Source organism: Eucalyptus grandis, chromosome 9, assembly GCF_016545825.1.
Source record: "Eucalyptus grandis isolate ANBG69807.140 chromosome 9, ASM1654582v1, whole genome shotgun sequence".
Taxonomy (NCBI): Eukaryota; Viridiplantae; Streptophyta; class Magnoliopsida; order Myrtales; family Myrtaceae; genus Eucalyptus; species Eucalyptus grandis.
In genome coordinates, this window is record NC_052620.1 from 24,073,401 (window position 1) to 24,098,603 (window position 25,203).

General features: G+C 35.6%; 1 protein-coding gene across 5 annotated transcripts; it reads left to right on the top strand.

Moving 5' to 3' along the window:
• The first annotated feature begins 1,639 nt into the window (after nucleotides 1-1,639).
• Nucleotides 1,640-25,001, top strand: LOC104418644 (serine carboxypeptidase-like 18). 5 transcript variants are annotated; one of them, XM_018862682.2, is made up of 14 exons: nucleotides 1,640-1,842; nucleotides 1,981-2,126; nucleotides 5,555-5,631; nucleotides 5,732-5,854; nucleotides 6,739-6,841; nucleotides 7,009-7,046; nucleotides 7,616-7,717; nucleotides 7,901-7,987; nucleotides 22,753-22,905; nucleotides 23,048-23,119; nucleotides 23,196-23,314; nucleotides 23,434-23,547; nucleotides 24,485-24,542; nucleotides 24,682-25,001. In XM_018862682.2, exons 1-14 carry the CDS (start codon nucleotides 1,724-1,726, stop codon nucleotides 24,763-24,765), a joined length of 1,395 nt encoding a protein of 464 aa, XP_018718227.2. In that variant the 5' UTR covers nucleotides 1,640-1,723; the 3' UTR covers nucleotides 24,766-25,001. The 5 variants fall into 5 exon arrangements, with proteins under 5 accessions (XP_018718227.2, XP_010028343.1, XP_010028341.1 ...); XM_010030039.3 differs by lacking the exons at nucleotides 22,753-22,905; nucleotides 23,048-23,119; nucleotides 23,196-23,314; ... (1 more) ...; nucleotides 24,485-24,542; nucleotides 24,682-25,001 and adding exons at nucleotides 8,083-8,235; nucleotides 8,379-8,450; nucleotides 8,528-8,646; ... (1 more) ...; nucleotides 10,132-10,189; nucleotides 10,309-10,556 and having other exon boundaries at nucleotides 1,641-1,842; XM_010030037.3 differs by lacking the exons at nucleotides 1,640-1,842; nucleotides 1,981-2,126; nucleotides 5,555-5,631; ... (3 more) ...; nucleotides 7,616-7,717; nucleotides 7,901-7,987 and adding exons at nucleotides 19,536-19,777; nucleotides 19,933-20,078; nucleotides 21,435-21,511; ... (3 more) ...; nucleotides 22,334-22,435; nucleotides 22,555-22,641.
• Nucleotides 25,002-25,203: the final 202 nt, after the last annotated feature.

Sequence of the window (25,203 nt, forward strand, 5' to 3'; positions counted from 1 at the left end):
CATGATGGGGCACATTATTTCAGCCAACTGTACCCACTTTGTCCAAAAATTCCTAAACATATTGTATTTTTGTTAATTCAATCATAAAAATTTTAATTTTGTCAATTAAGCTCCAAAGATTTTCATGTTTTTTCAATTGAGTCCATTTGATCAATTTTGGTCGAAAATTACTAACATTGGCATGGGTCGCCTACATGGCACGACTAGAACTAATGTAGAAAATTTTTAATAATTTAATATTTTTTAGAATTTTTATTTATTCTTTAAGTTATTTTTCTTTATTTTTCCTTTTCTTCTCTACTCTTTGTGTGCGTGTGTATTTTTTTTTTACTATGGCTAGTGAGGGTAATCAAACCCTCGCTGACAATTGGTGAGGGTCACCGATCATTACAACCAACGAGAGCTTCACAGCCCTTGCCTAGACAATTGTAGCCGCAAGCAAGGCCACCTTTTCTAGACCTAGGCGAGGCTGCTTAGCTTGTGGTTGCGATGGCCTCTCTAGCTAAATTTTTTAAAAAAGAAAAAAGAAAAAAAGAAGAAGGGAAAAACGAAAAAATTATAAAAAGATTATTAAAAGTTATTAATGTCAATACCGATTGTGCCACAGAAGATGATTATCGTTCACGTCAATATTGATTGTGCCACATAAGCTGACCGGCATTCACATTAATGATTTCTAGTCAATATTAATTGGATGGACTCACTTGACAAAATGTACAAATATTTAAGATTTAATTCGTAAAGTTAAAAGGTTTAAAACTAAATTGATAAAAATTCAATATATTTAGAAATTTTAAAAAAATTTCCCATCTTTTCGCAATATTTAATAAGGCAATGATAGAGTAGGTTATTGATATCCTCGGTGCAAATATGAATCTTTACCTACCAAAGACTAGCAATTGTGGCTACAAGTTGTGTGTTTATATATATAATAAACTTCAAATTTGAAAGATTTAGCGCTATACTGATTACTAGATATTTGAATGATTACATAATTGAGAAATTATTGATAAAAGTACAGATTGACAATAGAATTATATATAATATATGTGGAAAGATCCAAACATTTCAACATTTGAAATCCTTTTTAAAAGGTTATATTTGGATAGAAAATATCCAAATTCTAATTATTAATTATGTGAGAGATGATATAGAGTCCTTAACTTATGCATTTTCCCGTAGATTCAATATTTGTAAAATAAGTAATCGAGGATATTTTGGGAATATAAACAATGTGCAAAAGTGAGTTATGATCGCGGAGTTTTATAATATATTAAGCGCTTCAATGGAATGGCACCAAATATATAAAGGTTAGCTTAGGAAATGCTTCTGCAGAGTAAATGAACAAAGTGTAAGTGTATATTTCCCAAATGGCGGATAAAATGTCAAATTGGAATCCATTGCATCACCATATGAATCGATTGTGTAAATCAACATAAAAAGATTCGTTTGAGTGTAGGCCTACATATCTGAATTCTTAGTTCCAATTCATCGCATTATTTTGTAAATCAATTTCATAGGCGATTAGTAATGTTTACAAGTCCTTAACATTTTATTGCTGAAATAGGTCAAAGTGCGCATGTTTTTGACTAGTGGTTGGACGGTTTAAGAAACCGTGAAGCCTACTTAACCCCTAAGAGATCCTCACAGAGGAAAGATTATCTTTACGCAAGTTTTGATATTCTCTTTTCTTTTCCATCTTTCTTGGTTGGCCTAGCCAAGAATGTTGCATCTCCTACTTCTGTTGCTGCTGTTGTTCTCCAACGTTGGACGATCACGATCGGCCGTCGTCAAGAGCCTCCCGGGTTTCTCCGGAGATCTTCCCTTCAAACTCGAAACTGGGTCAGCTCGTATTCTATGATTATGAGCAACTACAGTTTAGCAAATGACTTGATTCGCTATCTCTTTTCCTTATGCTCATATGACTGTCTTTGATATTTTTCTTTATTTTTCCAATGGTGATGCCACAAAATGGCTCAGATATGTAGGGGTAGGAGAGTTGCAGGAAGTGCAGCTATTTTACTACTTCATCGAGTCTGAGAGGAGCCCCAAGGATGACCCTTTGTTGCTTTGGCTCACCGGTGGTCCCGGTTGCTCTGCTCTGTCCGGCCTCCTCTTTGAAATAGGTATGTTCTTTCTCTTTAATTCCTTTACTAATCCGATCAGTCCTCATGATCATCTTGCTTCTTTTTCTTCATCCCCTGCGTTATGATTGTTGTTTGGTGACGCGGTGCTTTCGGTAGTCTTTTCTTTTTCCACTCTCTTTTGGAAGATTATTAGACCGTGTTATATTATATTACATAAAAAGGAGCAAGGTAATTAGTCATTGAGCTCCACCGAGTTCCACTCTCTTTTTCTTCATCCCTTGCGTTATGATTGTTGTTTGGTGACGCGGTGCTTTCGGTAGTCTTTTCTTTTTCCACTCTCTTTTGGAAGATTATTAGACCGTGCTATATTATATTACATAAAAAGGAGCAAGGTAATTAGTCATTGAGCTCCACCGAGTTCCGATATGCAAACAAACCCCGGACACATACTGCCGACAACGTTTTGATAAGATCTTAACGACCTCGTTGCAACTTCTCATGATGCGGTGTATACATAAATGTATATCTATCCATTTAAAGGAAGAGAACACAGATATTTTATCGAGAAAATCTCCAAAGCATAGGATCCGCCTACGAAAAGAAAGCTTCCTTGCAATCTCTTTTTAACTGAATAGTCAATCTCTATGAAAAGAAAGCAAAGTCTAATCAACCGGGGTACTAGGATTGGCAATCAGTTGATTAGACTTTGCCGTAAGGCAACTGGCGTAGCATAAGGGATTCCACTCTCGCCCACTCGCTCCAAGCGCAGAAGACTACCATATTTGTCTACCCAACGATAGTCAAGACCGGAGTCTTGATGTGATGTTTACATTCACTATTACGAGCTCCCTAATTTCCTCATAAATCTTTTTCTCACAGGGGTTCTCCTGCCTATTTTTTCCCCTTAAGCCTTTTAAGGATCTACTCAGGTCTGTGCATCGAATAGTAGTCAAACATTAAATAGTAAAGAGTCTTATCGTCTCATCTCTACTCTCTATAAGATTTTTTTAATGTGGGCTACATTAATTGATATTATAATTTACCGTTTTACGAGATTGATCTAACGCGAGATAGAAAGTTTTCTCATTAGTCTAATATGTGGATAACTAGCGTAAGCCGAGTTGAGCCCAACCCATATTGAGAGAGCCTAGTTGGAAACCTTATAGATAATGTTCAAATCTCCTCTATTGTCCTTTGTATCACTAATTTAATGAGACGGCCCCCTCGCCCTGTAACGCTAGGTAAACATTATTGTGAGGATAATTGTAAGAGTTAGGATTAGAGGAGAGACTTCAACACTATTTATAGAATTTACAGACATGCCTTTTTATTACGGGTCGGACTCAATTTGACCCACACTAACCAACCCTGTATTACTCTAATTAAGAAACTTTTTATCTCACCTTAAACTAACCCTGTAAAACGGTAAATTAATATAGCCCACATTCGGAAAACTCTTATATTTGATGCACAATGCAAGCGGTACGAATAGCAACATTAAGAATCTAAAGTTTTGTCTTCAAATTTACCATCCTCGGAACATAATCCCTAATTTCATAATAATTATCATACTTCATATTAAAAAGTGTTTGCATTCTCCTCTTTGTTCTTTTTGTTAGGATAGGAAAAGTAGTTTACGCATGACTGAGTCCCACATGCGTGTATCCATTGTTTAATTAGACAATGAAGTTCAAGCGATGAGGATCCCTTTTATACAAATTTTAAAATCTTAAACCTGCAACGAAATTCCTTATACACCATGGTAGAACAACTAAGCGTACAACTCCTTTTTATCGATCATTCGAGGCATGGATACTATATTAAAATAAAAATTAAAAAATATATAAATATAAAAAAAAAATTCTAAATTTTTTTAAAAAGTATTAAAATTGTCTACGTCTAGCATCGTCCGTGTCACGTAAGACAGCTAATGTCCACGTTAGTAATATCCCCTCAAAATTGATCGAATGAATTCAATCGATAAAATATAAAAAAATAGTTATGACTCAATTGACACAGTTAAAATATTTAAGATTGAATTAACAAAAGTGTAATAAATGTACAAGTTTTTAAACAATTTTTCCTTAAAATTGTGCCGGCAATAGGTTGCATCAAAAGAATAGTTGCGCTCAAAAAAGGACAAGGATTCTCACTCATAAAAGTGTTTTAATTCGATCCACCGCTTACAAAGGGGGCCCATCCCTTTGATTAGAAGGTGAAATTTGGTTTGAGAAGTATTTAAAAATGTGGGTAGGACGACTTTTTGGTGATTTTGGGAGGATATTGCCAACCATAATTCTCGTAGGGGGTTTAGCAAAACACAAAAATCATTAGTTGAGAACGTTAGATTGACGTTATTTTCTCGCTTCCCATTTTGTTGCCTCGGCAGAAGACTAACACAATCAAGCTGATCAAAATCCAATCTTATCTCGACGAAAACTATTATTCTTTCGATTATTTGGCTCGTTGTGAGTGACTGTTTCCTTAAGTGGTTATTAGGTGTAAGTGTTCCAGTAACCACTTTTGTATATTAAATTTAATTTGATTCGTCAAATACGATAGGATGGTCCATATTCATGGTCTGTACTTCAAATCTTTATTAGTGTTGCACCTAGTACCCACATCGATAAATAGTTTGCCTTAACACAGGTGTGTTTAATGAATCTTGTCATTATAAGGCATTGAACGTACACATCCAACGCTGAATGAGATAAGCTTTACATGACATCTGGGCTCATATTTATTATTGAACAAAGTGAACTTGACGATGGACCCATACAATCGAATAATATATATATGTTGGCTATAATTTTTCCAACATCATCGCTTGTAGGCTTTGTCGTTTGTGCAATCATGGAAAAACGTCAATCTCCAGCGAGAAAGCCACCCCACCCAACGGGAAATTTGTCATTTTAATTATGCGCCTGCATATCTACCTACGCTAGATCTGAACTTTCGTACTTTCAAGAGTTTTTATTTAAAATAGACTCCTCTAACTTTAAGAAAATTATTTTTAGATTAAAATTCGCAACAAGTGATAATGTTGCTATATATATATATATAAAATATTTATTTACCGCAATATCAATAGTCTATATTTGACTAAAAAAATGAATAATAACTAATTAAAAATTGTTGTGAAGTCTACTTTCTTAAAATTTTATAACTCATGATATGTTATTATTCTCATAATGACCTAACAACCGTTATATTAACAAAGTACATATATAATATTGTGCTGTTGTAATCTTGAGGTGCTTATGTTATCGTGCTATATTTTCATTGAGATGTTACTTGTCCGATCACATTGCCATGCTTGAGTTATATTGGGAAACAACTTTCTTGAGATTTCAGTTTGGAAAAGAGTGCCTATGGGATTTCCTATATGCGAAAACTCCCATGTCAACTAGATATCCAAAGCCAAACCAATCAAATGATTTTGACCAGCCATCATCTTGATATTACAGGTCCATTACAGTTTGATTATTCGGATTCAAGTGAAAATAGACCAGTATTAAAGTTAAATCCATATTCATGGACAAAGGTGAATTACTTTTATTTTCAACTCTGGTTAATATTGTTTAAATATTGTTTAAATATTGTTTAACATATCAATATTAAAGTTGTTACATTTCTTATGATAGATAGCCAACATTATATTTTTGGATGCACCTGTGGGTACTGGATTTTCTTACGCAACGGCATGGAGAGCATATAATAGCAGTGACACGTCCTCAGCAACACAAACATATGAGTTCTTAAGAAAGGTAATCATTTTTTATCTAATACCAACACTAGGGAAGATTAAAAAATAATAATAATAAATCAATTCCACTTATATCAATTTAGTCATAAACATATCGGTTACGCAATTAAGTCATAATTTTTTTGATAATTTATCAATTTAATCATTCCAACTAATTTTAATATGAAATTGCTATTATGAATTCCAGCCTTCCTACATAGCATAACCGACGCTAACATTGACAATTTTTATAATTTCTTAAAATATTTTTTTTATTTTCTTTTCTTTCAATTTTCTTTCCCTTTTCGTTTTCCTTCTTCATCCACCGATCATGAGGTCTTGGCGATAGCTAGCAACCAATCATAGGTGAAATTTGACCTCGCTGACTTGAGGTGCCATTCTCAAGTGAGGCTCGAGCTTGCCAAGATTAAGAGAGGTGGAGCCTCACCAACTTTAGGTGAGCTTAAGCTCGATCTGGCAAGCTTGAGCCTTGCTCAAGGTTGACAAGGGTTAGCGAGGCTCAAGCTTGGCCCTCTCTTGTGGTTGGTCACTAGCCTCTGCTGATACTCGGCGACGGGTAGAGTAAGAAGGAAAAATAAAAGAAAGAAAAGAAAAATAAAAACATATATTTAAAAATTAATTTTTAAAAGATTATAAAAATTGGTAACATCATGTAGTATGACTAGTATCTACATCAGGAATTTATCAAAATGTTTATGATTCAGTTAGCATAATAAAAAAAAAATTATAGTTGCACCGATACAAATATAATAGGATTAAAAAAAAATTCGACAATTTTCTCTCAATACATTGCATCACATCAAAATAATCGGATGCCCCCAGGCAATTATCCTAGCTAATTCCCTGGACCAGTACAGTTCTTTAACTTTTTTGTTTTTTATGCAGTGGCTTATGAGTCATCCCAGATTCCTCACAAATCCACTTTACATCACTGGTGATTCTTATTCCGGTGTTGTTGTTCCCATCATCGTTAAAGAAGTATACGATGGTACGTAATTGATGTTCGCCCACATGTTATGTAGAGAAAATGTAACCCCATAAACAGTTTTCTTTTTGGATCAACTACTTGATTTTTGTCTCAGTCTTGCTCTCAATATCTTGATAAGCTATTTTATCTTTTTAAAAAGAAAAACACTCTGTTTGCTTTCCTTATAGGAAACGAAGCTGGACGTGAGCCGCCAATGAATCTCAAAGTATGTAATAATCTTTCTTCTGTGCAATATAATCATTTTTATGACATTTAATAACGTTAAACTTGATATAAAAGACATTGCAAATGCCAAATTTCGTACAACGCTTCCTTAAGTGTCATAACTTCTTTTTTTTCCGATTGGTTAAGTGTCGTAACTTTTTAATCAATCATTGAAGTACCAAAAAAAATTTAATATGTTCGCCCAGGTATTAGAAATCTGACATAACATAACACATGTGGCGAACATTTTTATGAAGTTATGTCACTCAAGTGATCTATTAAAAAGTTGTATGGCAGTAAATGATAAAAAAAAATTATGGCACTCAAGTGAATGTTTTATGAAAATTATGACACTTATAGTGTCTTTTTCCCCATTATGCTTCGCTCTCTCTTCTCATATTTCACACTACGGTTAAAACCCACATGAATGCTACTATTCCCTCAATATTTTTTTTTTTTTTTTTTTTTTGGTAATAGGTAGGATTACTATTCCCTCAATATTTCTTCATGTCTGTCAATAATAAAGCCAAATATGTTAATTGAAGCTTTATTGTTCTGGTATATGAATAGGGTTATGTGCTAGGCAATCCGGTGACTTGTGAAGTAAAGGACATTAGTCAAAGAATTCCATTCGGTCACAAGACGGCTCTCATATCAGATGAGCTATATGAGGTGAATTTACAATGTACTTAACTATGATATCATCAAAGATAAATAAAATAATGTGAATCACATGTGAATCGACATGTCCGTGACATGGAATTGCACTTTTATAGATATTCTTTCTTCTATAATGTCATCTACTGAAACTAATATTAAAACAAGTGAATTTATTTCTGCGTTCATGTTTTCAAGTCAACAAAAAAGGATTGCAATGGAGATTATGTGAATGTAGATCCTACCAACGGAGCATGTCTAACTGACCTAGAAATGGTATCCAAAGTAAGTGCTGTTGTCACACCACTCTCATGTTTTCTTATGCAAGATGTATGTATGCAATAAATCACACAGATTTGTTTCCTTGTGAAATTTTCTAGCGCCTTGAGAAGATATATTTGGCTCAAATATTGGAACCCATATGTAATTTCATGTCTCCTAACCACACGAGGCTAAAATGGAGTAGAAGTATACTCGAAGAGAATATCATCAACGTTGTTTCAATGCCTCTACAATCCAGGCCATGGTGTCGGGTACATCCTAAATACACTCCATGAATACAATACCTAAAATAACAGCATCTATCTATCTATATGTGTGAGATAATATAAGATGGAGCATGTGGATTTTGATGGATAGCTATGCGCTATTTCACTCAAGACTTTTCTGTCGACAGAACTATAACTACTTGTACTCCTACATTTGGGCCAATGATAGGAATGTCCAAGAAGCCCTTCACATACGAGAGGTATAAAGAAACGTTGTCTTTCACAAGCATCTCTAACATTTATATAGTTATACTGATTATCGAATAATGACATTCAGGGCACGAAGCCAGAGTGGGATAGATGCAATGAGAGTTTGTCTTACACAAAGGACGTTCTCAATAGTGTTGTCTATCATAGATACCTCTCTAAGACATCCCTCCGTGCCCTAATTTACAGGTACTTTTGTCAGTTGAGTGGATAAGTTTCTATCCCAGTTCAATTTCTTTTGCAGATTGTTTGCATCAATCAAAGACATTGTCTATTGTTGACAAAATGTACTCTTGTTGTAGTGGTGATCATGACATGGCTATTCCGTACGTGGGTACACTAGATTGGATAAGATCACTTAATTTGACTTTACTTGGTATGTGGTCGCCTTGGTTTGTCGGTGGTCAAGTAGCCGGGTAATAATTTTATCCTATTCCATTAAGATGACTTATTACTTTCTTTTTTTATCGAATTCATTTTACTTGTTCATCATCTTCATGAATGTGTAGCTTTCTTCTTCACTCTACCATGAATTGTTTTATACCATTGTGAACAGTGCACATCTCAATCTAAGTATATGCCATAATATTTGTTCTTCAAATTTCATCACTTGTTTGTGTTCAGAACCATACTTAAGTTGGAAAATTTAATCACTTGTTAGAATTGTAAAAACAAATTAACTCACTCTTCTGACTGTCTCCCACTGTGGTAAAGTACCTCATATTGAATACACATTACTAATGCAAAACAATAATTATAATTTGCTAACTGGGTTTATTGGTAGTACTTTGCTTTATACACCAGTAGGAATAGAAGTCATTTTCTTCAGTGGTACATCGAGAAAATTATGATCAGCTTGTCATCTACCTATGCTGCTCGAGATCATGATTTTGGTTAACCATGACAGTCAAATTTGGATTAACCCGCAACGGACGTGAGAATTGGCACGCCCCTGTTCATGATTTTAAGGGAACAATGCTAAAGCACTTATTTCTTACTCTTATGGAATTTTTTTTTTTTTTTGGGTGTAAAACCGATTTCATCGCTACCCTGTCAACCATGGAAAGTCCAAAGTACCAGAACGTCCTCACATATTACCCTAGTCGTGTCGACTTGTTGCTCAAAAAGCCCCGTATGGCTAATTTGGTCTCTATTTGAGTTAGAAAAAATGGCTCTCTTACAAATTATCTCAGTTAGTATTAGAGTCCTCATTTTCAGCTTTGTTATCTTATTTTAAGTTAAAATAGCATTTTTAGGCTCTTTCGAGCCATTTTTGAATTTGTAAGGCTGCATTTTTTCTTTCACATCAAATTTCTTTTTATCTAATTTGCCTTTTCCATGCACAGCGCGCATTGTGTTTGCTGGGGGAGTTGTTAAGGGTGCGCATAATAAAATTTTCACTTTTTCTATTTCTCTGTTTCTTTGTTCCCCGAAACAAGTTTAGAATAAAAATTCGTTTGGTAACGCAATTTGATTTTTCTATTTCTGGAACAAATTTATATTCCAAAAATAAATTTAAAGAAGAAATCATAAGTTAAAATTTTTAACTTCTCAATTTTTGAAATAAAAATTGAGAAATTAATTTTTGACTAGAAATTAATTTTTATTCTAGAAATTTTGTTATACGCACCGTAAATGTCATACATAATAACTTCTTCTAAATTACATGGACAGATACTCTACATTATATGTGGTAGGTATGAAGTATGACTTGACATATACAACAATCAAGGTAGGATCAACTCCCCTTTATTATGTTTTTTTTCCTTTTTACCCTTTCACACTCATATTGGTTTCGAAGAATGATTATCTCAAATAAAGATGGTCGTTTTTCTTTTTGCCGTGACGCAGGGTGGGGGGCACACAGCTCCAGAGTATAAACCCAAAGAATGTTTTGCAATGGTGGATAGATGGTTCTCTTATTATCCTCTCTAGCTAATTTCCATTGGTCTTTCATTAGTGCTCGAACCAATCCAAGGTTCTCACATAATAATGATCTGATTGTGTATTCTTAAACTATCCTTCTTCCGTGAGGGCTTTGGCTCTACATAAGGACGATAAATATCATTGTACTTGAAAAGCTATTTGAATTTCCAAGATTCCATCTGAAATAAGTATTTTAGTAAAATAATTTCATTTAAGGAGTTTCAATTCATCCATTGTCGATGGAAGAAACTTATCGGCATGTTAGTTTGGGATGTTAAGCAAATTTTAAAATGATATCTAAAAGTAAAGAAATCGTGAGGAAAATTAATAATAGATTTACGTATCAACATATTCATCTTCCCAAAGTTTCAGGCATTTTGGGTTAATAAAGTTAACGTAAGTGTATTGCAAGATTTTGATTAATTAAAAGCAAAAAGTAAAAGTCAATCTAGTCCGATAATTTAAACATAACATGTTTGTATATTGTTGACACCTAAATTTTTACATAAAAAATGAATTAATTTTTACCCCAAAAAATAAAATTAAAATTGCATAACATATATTTTAGAATCATTTATTCTATTTTATTTCATTTTTGCATTGGACCGACGATAAGCATTGATACAACGTGAGATTTTTCATATATTTATGTGAGATTTTTCACATATTCAAATAATATACACCAAATGACATATTTTTGGGCAGAAATGAAATTTTCGGATGGAATATTTGGAAAATATACAAAAGAAAATATTGCGCGGGGTGTATATATTTCAATAATATATTTAGGGGGATTATGCACAAGTAAAATTGAAAACAAAATATGCCACAAAAATCTAAATTTCTCCCCCATAAAAGATGTTGTGCGCATACGAAGATCGGGGGAAGGGGATTCAGAGCAAAAACGCGGAGGCCTTTTTTTTCGGTTTTGGAAGTCAAAATAAATGCAACAAAAGTATAGTTTGGTTCTTAGCTTAATATATTCTTACTTTACAAAAAAAAAAAAAAAAATGCAACAAAACGTAAAAGAATTTTCGTGCTTTGTTTTTTTTTTTTTTTTTGAGCAAAAAGAATTTTCGTGCTTTAGGGAGAGGAAAAGTCAGCAGAAGTTTTGAAGGCCCCTGCTGAAAAAGCAACAGTGCAGCAGAGAGAGAGATAGGGTCACGTGAAGGGACGTGCAGCAGCAAGAGAGAGAAGGAAAAAAAAGGGAAAATATGAAGCACTGTTCATCTTCTTCGTGAGGACCTTGCCGCCGCTGCTGCCCACCGCGCCCGCACCGCCTCGCACCGGCCACCGTGCCTCCGCCACCGCAGCTCCGCTCCTGCAGCCAGCCCCATCGCCTGCAGCTGCCTGAAACCCTCCATCACCCGCGACCTGCAGCACCGGACGCCAGACCCCCCGACGCTCAGCCTCCGCCGCGCCTCAGTCGACCTCCGACGCCGCGATCGAGCGCTGCTCCCGTCTGCAGCTCCACAGCCGCGCCGCCGTCGCTCCGCTGCAGCCACCAGCCTCACCATCGCCGCTCGCTCGTCGCTGCAACTGGTCGAGCCTTCCTCGCCAGCCCAGCGCCCGACAGTTCCGACCCGACGCCCCTGCTCCGCCTTCGCCCCAGCCGGACCGCTGCCCCTTCCGACCCGACGCCCCTGCAGCGCCTCCGTCCGCGACCGCCCGGTGTCCGACGCCCCCCCCCCTCCGAGCGACGCTTCCACAGCAGCTCTGTGCTCGCTGCTACGGCGCCTCCACTCGCGACGCCCCTCGCCGTGCGTCCGCCGGTCCTCTCACCGGAGCTCCGGCGACCCACCATCACGGCTGCATTGACCCATCTAGGCTGCGTATGGTAAACTTCGAGCCCAACAATTTATATTCTTCTCTTCCCGTAACAAAAAAAAAAAAAAAAGAATAAAAACCTATTTGATAATGAGTTAGTTTTTATTCTTTGGAACAAAAAAGTAAAGATCAATGGCAGTCAACAAGAGAAGAATAAAAAAAAAAAATTCACTTATTTCTTAAACTTGTTCTCCCGACAGTTCCAATCCGACGCCCCGTAGCGCCTCCGTCCGTGACCGCCCCCCCCGCCCCGCCCCCCCTTCCCCGAGCGACGCTTCCACGTAGCTCTATGCTCGCTACTATGGCGCCTCCACTCGCGACACCCCTCGCAATGCGTCCGCCGGTCCTCTCGCCGGAGCTCCACGACCCACCATCACGGCTGCATTAACCCATCTAGCTGCCATTTGCTAACCCTCGCTTAAAGCCCAAAATCCCAATTAGGTAGTTTATTTTAATATTTTATTTTATTTTATTTTAAGTTTCACTATTATTATTCAAATTGGAACATTGGAATTTGATCTTCGTTTTATGAATATTGTAGGCATTATCCAAGGGGTTTTGTCTAGAATTATTATAATTATTAATTTAATTCGTAAGAATTTAGATAATTTTTTTTAATTATATTGATTTTTGGGGCATTTTGATAGTATTTTAATTAGTAAATCATTATAATTATTAATTTGGTCTATAAAACTGCAGATCAAATTTTTAATTATATTAAACTTTCTTATATGTTGTGATGTTTAGGATTAAAATAATTGTTAATTTAATCCGTGAAACAACATATTATTATTTTCAAATTATTTTATCATTTATTTGATAAATATCTTGATTAGTTTAAATATATTGTTTATCTAATAACCGTTGTCTTCAAAAACACTAAAACAATAAAAAAAAAAAAATCAAAAATCAAATCTTGCATCGGAATTGTTGGTTTAGTAAATTAGGATTGTATTTTTAGGATTGTACCCTTAGATAATTTTTTATATAGATAGATTCTTAAATAATGTTTGCACATTTTGATAATCTCATTTTTCTTAAAAAATAGTTTTCTAAGATAGGATAGGGTTTAAGTTAAATTAACTCCTAAAACATATTAGAAAATTATTTCTTTTTCGATAGTTTAATTAGTTTTTTATAACGAATTTTAATTAAAAAATATAAAAAATATTAGGTGCATGTCAATTAGTTTGCATGTTAGGTTCATTTAATTAGAAATAACTTGTTAGCAAAATTAGGTCATGTAGTTAAAATGCATGTTTTAATTTTGAGATAAAAGAAAACCAAAAAAAGTGTTTGCTTTATGCATTTAATTATTTTGATGCAATTTGTTTGATTCATTGAATGTTTAATAATGATTGAGCACCCATGTTATTAGCATATTGCATTATAGTAATTTAGGTTAAATTTAATCCAAATTGCCTGCAAATACATTTTTGAAAAAAAAAATGATATTGAAAGGGGATTAGAGAAGTTTAATGTAACCAAGTTCTCGTACCCAAAGTTTCTGATTCATAAAAGTAAAATAATTCTCCCGTTGTCTAATCGACCTACCATAAACTGATTAGTGATGATTCCTAAATAAAATCCATTTGTATGTTAAGAATTTGAACATAAGTTGCGAATTGATATAGGCTTGGGAGAACCCGAACTAAGTTTAAGACTTAGTAGTCTGTAGCCTAAACTTTATGTGGTGCACCCAAAATTTAGATTGCGACACATGTCTTAAGATTAGATTGCATTTATTTGATAAATATATATATATATATATATATATATTTTCCTTTTCAACATTATATACATGTGTAAATTATTATTATATTTACCATTGTTGTAACACAATCTCGTTGCCATTCCACAAGAGGAGGGGGAAAGGTCGGGTTTAGGGATATTTGATCATGAAAGTTCCCTCATGGTTCTCAACCACAAGAATGTCATCACTTTGCTCCCCGGACAAATCTCTTGTAAGTTCACTTAGTCGTGATCATGAGTTCTCCCAAACTCGTATCCTATGTGAGTGACCTTACCTCAACATCGCAGTAATTCCAAATTGATGATTTTAAGGTTGAAAAGAATCCTGATGTAACCACCCGCCATGGTGGCACCGATGGTAGATCCTAGAGCATTCCTCCGTGGAGGCCTGGGTTCGAAGCCCCTGCAACGCAAGTTGGAGGGAGGCATTTGGGTCATTTGTGCGCCTTGCCCGGTGCGTGGGGTGGTGGTTTCCCCACGTTGCCCCCAGGGTTTACTCTCCGGCTGCCGGCCGTGCGGAGGTTCCCTGGGTCACCAAAAAAAGAAAAAAAAGAATCCTGATGTAAATGTGAGTTTAATGGTATTTTTAACAACTATGATAGCCCTCTCGAAATGTACATCCATCAAAGATGACATCACTTCATCTTTATCGACTCCATCATCTCGAGTATGCTAAATCACAATCGTGAACCTTTTCTTAAGATTCATACCCCTCTCGACAAATTCATTTATACGGTCTAGTTATTTAAGACAACTTAAAATGAGACGGGAGTCGCCACTTGTCTCATTTTTTGAGATTGGCAAGAAAACCCAATCAAGGGTCGGGGTATTCTTTCAATTTCTACACAACCAAATATTTAGATTTTGGGACTTAGGTTACACTAACATTTCTATTAGTGTCATTTCAGTATGTAACAGTATATTGCGTTTACATAAGGTGTTCATGCATTTATCTTTACTTTTTTAGGATCGTTTAACCTAAATTAGGTGATCATGCGTAATTAGTCATTTAGAGCGCGAATGATAATCATTTTGGCTAGAAATTGATTTCTGGAAGAGAAATAGATTTTTCTATTTCTATTTCTAGATAAGTTTCTAAGCAAGAATACCCGTTTGATAACGACATAAAATTTATATTCTAAAAATAGAAATTCATTCGGACAACGGCCAACAAGCGGTGAACAGTGTCCGCGGACAGCGGGGGCGGCGAACAACGACCAACGGATGGTGGCAATGACCATAGGTGGACGGTGGTCAGTGGCAATGAATAAATGACCGGTTCGTAGTAAGGACGAACAATAAAAATAATTTTTATTTATCATTTCTATTCTAGAAATAGAAAAGTAGAAATTTTTACTTTTGATTTCTATTCTAAATCTATTTCTAGAACAAAAATCTATCTTAGAAATAGAAAAATGAAATAATTTTATCAAACGGATTTTTATTCTAAAAACAAGTCTGGAATAGGAAAATTATTTCTAGAATATAAATTTTGGTTTGTTATGCACCCCCTCACGTGCCATTCTATTTTTAAGAGAAATGAAAATAAAGCAATCAATTAAATTGAAATTGTGAGACAACAAGTAAACAATAAAGGAAAGTAGTAAATCGATCAAGCAATCTTAGAAAAAGATGAAAAGAGAAAATGAAATGGAAATACAAGAAAGAAGATGACTCATAACTCATCAGGCTTTTATACAAATAAGAGGAAAACCCGAGACATATGTCGGGGATGAATGGTATAAAATAATGATCGGAATGGACAATAACCTCCTTTGCTTTTGTGTCTTCTCCATCTTCGAGATTCAAGCGAACTAGGAAGTTCTCTTTCTTGTCCACATGTTGCTCACCTTGCCCTACACTAGATTTTAGTGGAAAATTTTTGCTTGAATATAATTTATGATTAAGCTATTAAATGAATGCGTGATTTATTATTTAAAATTTTTTAACACTCCTCATCACGATTAGTCTGATCATTTTGTATGGGATCTGAAAAAATTCAAATCCAGAACCTCCAAATATGATATCTAGTGAGATTTTATAGGATAATTGCTAAATGTTTTAAAAGTTTAAATTGTTAGATAAATGTGTGGTTTATAATTTTAAATATTATAACAAACTAAGTAGATCACAACCAATGATTGGATAGGCTATATCCCATACGAGCTTCACGACGTCCAATTCAATGATTGTGATCTATGAAGCATTGACACGTTCTAGAAGTTTCCATGTCGTGTCGAATACCCTGACACGTGTCTGACACACTTTCGACATGCGATCAACACGTGTCGGATTTCCAACACGTTGTCAACTCTTCTGGACACGTTTGGACATGCATGTTCGGAATTGCAAGAGGCGTGGGTTTCCAGGGCGAGTCTACAAGTGCGAAGGTTGTTGAATAAGGCGATAGAGTGGAGGCGAGGCCACGAGCGACGGCAATGCTGCGACTGGAAGGGAGGGCCAGAGAAAGAGCGACCCAGAGGGCCGCGACTACAATGCCGCCATGAAGGGCTGGAGGTGAGGCTGCGGCTGAAGTTGTGAAGGAGGGAAGACTGGAGGCGAGCGATTGCAAGAGAAAGCAAAGATCACGAAGAAGAGGTCGTGGGCAGAGGAGGAGGCGTAGTCTGCTGGGGTTTTTAAGTTTGGTTCTCTTTTAGTTTTAGGCTTTTAACAAGAAAATTAGAAAAAAAAAATTAAAAGTGGGGATTTTGATGGGACTTGGCGTGATTGGGGTCGGTGTGATTGGGGTAGGTGGAGGAGTGTGATTTCAATTTTCACGGAAGGAACCGAAAAATTGTGAGGGGAAAGGAAAATGGGATGAAGAGGACTTTTTTGGGTCAGAAAATAAAAGCATTGAAATAATTTTTTTTTGGGAGGGGTGGGTTGGTCAAAGAAATAATAAATGAGATTAAAAAGTGATTTCGAAAAATAAAAAAAATATTGAATGTTAAATAATAATAAATTTTAATCATTATAGAATATTATAAATTTATTTAAATAAGTTCATTCTAATATTTTATTAATTATTAGTTTTATCAATAATTTTTGTTAAAGTTATTCTTACCTTTTACCAAAAAAATAATTTCTGTTAAAGTTAACTTTTTATTTATTTGTTTATTTATAAATTGAATTAAATTAATTAAAATATATATATTTAATATATGCATGTTCTGACGTGTTAGAATTTTTATTTTAAAAAATGCGGGCGGCGCGTCCGTGTCCCTACTATCTAAATTGTGATTAGAAACATGATGGACAGTGTCCATGCAACGGTAGCAAGATAAGATAACGATGTCTTGGCTCTCGTGCTTCCTTCGATTTTCTTCTCCAACATATACCCGCACAATCATTGTTGCACTGTCTCATCCACGGTCCTTTTCTATTGTTCTGTTTTTTTTTCTCCTCTGTTATTCTCTCATTTAATTCTTTTTAGCATCGTCATCAACTTCCGAAAAACGACCTGATGTTATGCATTGGCCACGTTTCTCATGTCGAGTAAATTATGGTCATTTTGAAAGCCATTCAAGTTCCACAAATGTGGGCAGCAGAAACAAGGTGGTCTCGCCGATTGGCCCATATCGACAGATAATTTGGACATTTTCCCATGATATTGTTTGGGTACAATGGCACTAATAGTTACTGAATTCTTAATTTATTCAATATAATAAATATATTTTAATTTAATATGTAATGTCATTCTTAAACTTTTAATTTGTTCAATACAATCCCTAAACTTATAGTATATATTCAAGGTAGCCCATGAATTATATAAAAATATTCAATATTATCCTTCCATTAATTTAAATTTTGTATTTTCATATAATCTATGAATTAAATTGAATACGTAACAAAAGTTTAAAACCTAAAAAATAACATTATACATTGAGCTAAAGTTCAGGGACTATATTAACCAAATTTAAAATTCATGGATCACATCACACAATGAGCTAAAATTCATAGACCATTTGTCTCGTTTATCCTAACTTTTTTATTTATTTATTTTGACTTGTGAATTGACAGTAGTCTAAAGGAAAATTCTAATAATAAGGCCTTGGCATGATCTTTCATCAAGTTTTGAGACTAACGCTTCATCCATAAAAGCTTGTATGGTGTGCAAGTCCTCACTCCTTCCTTCCAAATATATCCGGAATAATATATATATGGGTGTGTGTGTTTTTGGGCCCATCTACAGTCGTGACTAATTCATTGGGAAGATGTATTGTGTCTCACCTTAGCTAATGTAAAGCAATTAAAATGGATTAATTAAGCAAAGTATAGCCAATGTGCATACCAGTTACGTGGATGCAAAAAAATCGACTTTACTGCTAAATGTTTTGAATGATTAAATAATAGGGGAATTAATGATAAAAATAAAAGTTGATAACGGAAATAGATGAATATAACTGAAAAAATTCATATATTTCGAGATTTGACATTTTTGAAAAGATTATTGTCAAAAGTAAGGCCTCGTTTGGTTCAACATTTGCAATGGGTTTTGGGACTTTAAAATCACTTGACCAAGTGCAAATGCGCTTGGTTCGTGTTTGTGCTCAATATTGGGGAAATATAATTGCATCTCCAAAGAGGTCTAAGGGCTTTTAGCCCAAAGTAGGTCTAGAGATGCTTTGGGAAATTGCATTCTTGGAATGCAAGTTGCATGTGCCAGCGACCACCGCCTGGGGGTTGCCCAACCCCGGCAACCGTCGCTCGACCTCAGGTGACCCCTAGGTTGCACAACCTAGCCAACTATTGGCCTAAATTGGATGACCCAGGTGGCTGCCTAGGTTTGGGCAACCCAAGTGTCGCTACCTAAGGTTGCACAAACTCAAGTGGCGACACTTGGGTCAAACCTAGGCGTCAGCCGCCTAGGGTTGCCCGACCCAAGTGGCCATCGCCTTAGGTCGTGCGACCTCAGGCAGCCTCACTTGAGGTGGGCAACCTTTAGTGAGGCCATCCAACGGCCAGATCTGGCCACCGGTGGCTGAATTTCAGAAAAAAGTTTTGCAAAATTTTTATTTTATTTTTTAATTTAGCAATTTTATCAAACGGTATTTAAGCCGAACCAAACATATTCCCATTTAGCTCAAAGGTATTTGCAATTTCCCAAATATATTCTCCCAAAGCTGAACCAAACAGGGCCCAAGTTTAGCATGGCAAACCTTGGTATTATATCGAGTGCTTTAATGGAATGGTGCCAAATATATGAAATTAGCTGGCAAAATTCTTCTACAAAATAATTCGACACACTGCAAGTGTATATTTCTCAAGTGATGAAACGCCAAATTAGAATTTGTAGTAACACTTTACGAATCAGTTTTGTAAACCAATTATTTTATATTCAGCATATACGCTTTATTTGAATATATGGCGTACATATTTGAGTACCTTGCTCCAATCCATCGCATTATCTTCTAAATCAATTTAATAGACGAGTATTGACAAAAAAAAAAGTTGATAGACGAGTAGTAGTGCGTCACATCCTAAGCATGTTATTGTTCAAACAAGTCTAAACGCTCACGCTTTTTTTCTTCTTTCTTGGGAACGAAAGGCCATGGTGGAGGATTACTCTTTTGACCGGTGGATGGACAGTTTATAAATCCGTGAAAGCCTAGTTAAGCCCTAAAAATCCACTCAGAGCAAGGAGGAATCGTACGCAAATTTGCCTCTTTTCCTTTCCATCTTTAGACGAGCAAAGGATGTTGCATCTCGTACTTCCATGTCTGCTGTTGATCTCCAACTTCGTACAATCACAATCAGCCATCATCGAGAGCCTACCGGGTTTCCCCGAAGATCTTCCCTTCAAACTCGAAACTGGGTAAGCTCATGTTATGTGTTCATGAGTAATTACATTGTAGCAAGCGACTTGATTCGCTGTCACTTTTTTTCATCTTCAATAGTTACATATCTGAGTGCCTTCCTCTTAATTTTTTTTTTTTTTTTCTGAATGGTGGTGAAACAAAAACGGTGTAGATATGTAGGGGTAGGAGAGTTGGAGGAAGTGCAGCTATTTTACTACTTCATCGAGTCCGAGAGGAGCCCCAAGGACGACCCTTTGTTGCTTTGGCTTACCGGTGGTCCCGGTTGCTCCGCTTTGTCCGGCCTTCTCTACGAAATAGGTCCGCTCTCTCTTGTTTACTTTACTAATCGCGGTTGTCATCAAAGTCATCTTCATCTTTTCTTTATTTCTGCGTTAGTACTAAGCTCTCGGTAGCGTTCTTTTTCCTCTCTTTTGGAAGATTATTTGCTTATGCTGTATTATATCATATAAAAATGGTTGAGGTGGTCACTCATTGAGCTCCCGCCGGATTCAAATCTACCAAGGAAGTTCTGAGCTCGTAGCTACTTTTCAGGATATGACGTATACATGTATGTCGATCTATCTTTTCGAAGGAAAAGAACACAAGATACTTATCCGATACCTAGCAAGAGAAAATCCCCAAAAGAAATTATCTATCTTTTTCCGGTGTTGTTGTCAAACCTGACGTTCAATGATAGACATTGCCTTCATAAATTTTTATGATCTCAAACCTGCTCAAAGGCCTATAATTAAACTCCTTTGAGACTATATAGTAGAACATTACGCAATTGACTCCGTTTGTTTTACGAAAAGTGAATAACTTAGAAAAAAGATTTCCAAAAATGATCGCTCATATCATTTGAAATAATCAATCAATGAAAAATGTTTCTATTGTCGACAAAAAGTCCAAACATTTTTTGACGATGAAAAAATTGTTCATTCATTATTTTTGTAAATGATATAAATGAAGGTTTTGGAAAAATATTTTCCAAATCATTTATTTTTTCCAAAATAAACGGAGTCTAAGCACAAGAGTCCTTTATAGATAATATTTAGACACTAATCCAATAATTACATTGACTATCACTAGTTGCGCCAAAAGAATATTTACGGTCCGAAAAAGGACAAGGATTGTCACTTGCAAAATGGTCCTATCTCAATCCAGCATATACAAAATGGTTTTATGCCAACCAAAATTGACATTTATGTCATATTTGTGTGCGTGCGCGCTAAGTCTGTCCCCTTAGCACGGCGGTGGGAAGATTTCTGTAATTTGTGGAGGCTATTTGGCGACCAAACCGCATAATTTTCGTTGGGGTTAGGTGAACACATGATGAGATAAGAATGTTGGATGCGTGTTATATTGTCGCTTCTCAATGTCGCCTTGGCGGAAGACAACAATCAAGCTAACTCAAATCCCATATTTTTATTGACGAAAACTACTATTCTTTCCACTGTTCAGCCAATTCGAATTAACTAAACATGAACAGCTGGATTTCGCACGACCTGCCGTTCTCAGTCCACTCATATGACAATTTCGCGATGCAAATAGGCTTCATCTTACGTGGTGAATTTGGAATTCAACGTGATTGCATATAACAATATGTCAGTCGAAAGTAAAATCACACATGATTTTGATCATCCTTGATCTTGATGTTTGTATGTTTTTACACAGGTCCGTTACAATTTGATTATTCAAATTCCAGCGGAAATAGACCAGTATTGAAGTTGAATCCCTACTCCTGGACAAAGGTAATATACCTTTATATTCGGCTAGGGTTAATATGTTCGACTAATAAAGATCAAAATTTGTCGCTTTTTTTTTCTCACGACAGATAGCCAATATTATATTTTTGGATGCACCTGTGGGTACTGGATTTTCATATGCAACGACTTGGACAGCATACGACAATAGTGACACATCCTCAGCAGCACAAACATATGAGTTTTTAAGAAAGGTAATCCATTTGTATTAATACCAACATTATGTCACCTCAAAATAATCAGATGCCCCCAAGGCAATTATCATAGCTAATTACCTGGAATAATAGAGTTCCTTAGTTCTTTCGTTTTTTTTTTTTTTTGATTATTTTATTGATGCAGTGGCTTATGGCTCACCCCAAATTCCTCACAAATCCGCTTTACATCACTGGTGATTCTTATTCTGGTGTTATTGTCCCCATTATCGTTAAGGAAGTATACGATGGTGCGTAATTGAAGTTTACATGTGTATTATGTGTCAATATGGCTCTCAAGAAGCTTTTTTCTTTCCATTAAAAAAAAAACACACACACACATACAGAGTAAAAGATCCGTTTGCTATTCCGTATAGGAAATGAAGCTGGACGTGAGCCGCCAATGAATCTCAAAGTATGTAATAATGTCGTAGATTCTTTTTATATAATAATCTTTTATGACATTAAATTACGTTAAGGCTTCGTGTGCTTTCCTCATTTCCCACAAGCGTTAGGACCCATATTTATGTTACTATTTCCTCACCATTTCCACTTCATTTCTGTTAGTACCAAGCCGTACATGTCGAGTAAAGCATCTTTATTCTCGTTATATGAACAGGGCTATGTACTAGGCAATCCGGTGACTTGTGAAGTAAAGGACATCAGTCAAAGAATTCCGTACGGTCACAAGACGGCTCTCATATCAGATGAACTTTACGAGGTAAATTTACAACTAATAAGATCTCTATATCATAAAAGGATATAATATATTAGTAGTAATAATTACTTATGAATTGACATTTTTTGTAATTAATTTTTTTTTGTATTCATGTTTTCAAGGCAACGACAACGGATTGCAATGGAGATTATGTGAATGTCGATCCCACCAACGGAGCTTGTCTAACTGATCTTGAAATGGTGTCACTAGTAAGTGTCATTGTTATAACATCAACCTATCTCATGTTTTTTTTTTTTTTTCACATAGTACGTATATATGCAATAAATCACCGAGATATGTTTCCTTGTGAAATTTTCTAGTGCCTTGAGAAGATATATTTGGCTCAAATATTGGAACCCATGTGTAGTTTCTTATCTCCTAACCACACGAAGCTAAAATGGAGCAGAAGTATACTCGAAGAGAATATCATCAACGTCGTTTCAATGCCTCTACAATCCAGGCCATGGTGTCGGGTACATCCTAAATTAACACGCTCCATGAATACAGTACCTAAAATTACAGCATCTATCCATATGTGTGAGATAATATAAGATGGAGCAGGTGAATTTTGATGGATAGCTATGTGCTGTTTCACTTAGACTTTTCCGTTGACAGAACTATAACTACCTATACTCCTACATTTGGGCTAATGATAGGAATGTCCAAGAAGCCCTTCACATTCGAGAGGTATAAGAAACATTCTCTTTCGCAAGCATCACTGACATTTATGCAGTTATACTGATTACCAAATAATGACATTCAGGGCACGAAGCCAGAGTGGGATAGATGCAATGAGAGTTTGTCTTACACCAAGGATGTTCTTAATAGTGTGGTCTATCATAGATACCTCTCTAAGACATCCCTCCGTGCCCTAATTTATAGGTACTGGATTAGTTAAATGTATAAGTTTCTCATCCAGGTTCAAACTTTTTACAATTGACTTGCTTTTCACATAAATAAGAGACTTTTTCTATCGTTGATGAAAAGTATTCTTGTTGCAGTGGTGATCATGACTTGGCTATCCCATACATTGGTACACTAGATTGGATAAGATCACTCAATTTGACTTTACTTGGTCCGTGGGCACCTTGGTTTGTCAATGGTCAAGTGGCCGGGTAATAATTTCATCGTAATCCATTAAGATCACTATAATTTATTTTTCATCATATTCAATTTACTTAATCATCTTTTGTCATTAATGTTTAGCTTCGTACTTTGCTCGATGAGGAACATTATTATATTGTGAACAACACGCCTCTCGATCTAATTATGTACAAAAAAATTGCTTAATTAAGTTCTATCGCTTGTCTGTGTTCAAAACCATACTTAAGCTGAAAAACTTTGTATCAAATCCTAAATAGACTATTAAACATAAATTAACTCACTCTTACAGTCTCCCACCCACTGTGATAAAGTATCATATCTCGATTACACAATACTAATGGAAAATGAATAATTTGTCCACTGAATTTATTAGTAATTTTTTTGCTTATACACTAGTAGAAATAGAATACATTTTCTTTAACGATGCCCCGAGACAATCATGATCAGCCTCTGATCTATTTATGCTGCTCAAGATAATAAGTCAGGTTAACAATAACAGTCAAATTTGGATCGGGCCGCAACTCAATCATTCTCACGCAAATCTCTCTTTTATCCCCCCTCCGGATTCTCCTCTTGCTCTTCTTCCAGACCGAATAAGCGCGATGGGCTTATTTCTTACTGTTATTGGTTTTTGGCCAAAACTGTCGTTATCACTAAATTTATCTGTCACCATAGAAAGTCCGAAACACTAGAAAGTTCTAACAAAACGAACTTATCGCAAATGATCTCATTTAGTTCTAGAGTCCACATTTTCAGCCTTGCTATTTTATTTTGAGTCAAAACTCATTTAAGCTCTTTTGAGCCATTTTCCAAACATTTTGCATTTCTTCTTTAATGTCAAATTTCTTGCATCTCATTTCTCTTTTGCATGCGCATAAGTGGATTGCCTATGCTCGAGGAGCCATCAAATGTTATATGTACTAACTTCTTCTTAACCTATTTGGATAGATACTCCATATTATATTCGGAGAATAATAAATACGATTTGACATATACAACAATCAAGGTAAGACCAACTCTCCTTCATTATGCTTTCTGTTTTACCTTTATACATTCATATTTGTTTCGAAAAATGATTATCTCAACTTACTGCAGCCATTTTCTTTTTTCTTTTTCTTTTTTTTCTCCATTTTGCTGGGGTGCAGGGAGGGGGGCACACAGCTCCGGAGTATAAACCCAAGGAATGTTTTTCAATGGTGGATAGATGGTTCTCTTATTACCCTCTTTAGGCTCATTTCAATTGGCCTCTGGGTTGATGAAGCAACCCAAATTTGTCACCCAATAATAATGTGGTCGTGTCCTGTCACGTCATCCTTTTTTGTGTGAGGAGTTTTGGCTCTTGAGGTCAATAAATATCCTTGCAGTTGAAAAGCTATTTCCATCTGAAAAGGTGTTTTAGTAAAAGAATTACATTCACGGGTTGTAATGCATCCATTATCGATGGAAGAAACTTATTGGCTCGTTATATTTGGGATATTAAGCAAGGTTTAAAAAAAAAAATACTATCTAATAGTTAAGAAATTGTGACAAAATTCATATATGTATACTTATTAACATTTGCGTGACTACAGTGATTATGTAAAAAGTAAAAAGTAAAAGTCAATCTAGATATGTCCAAACATAACTCGTGTGCCTTTCTTAATAATGCATTGCATTTATTTGACAAA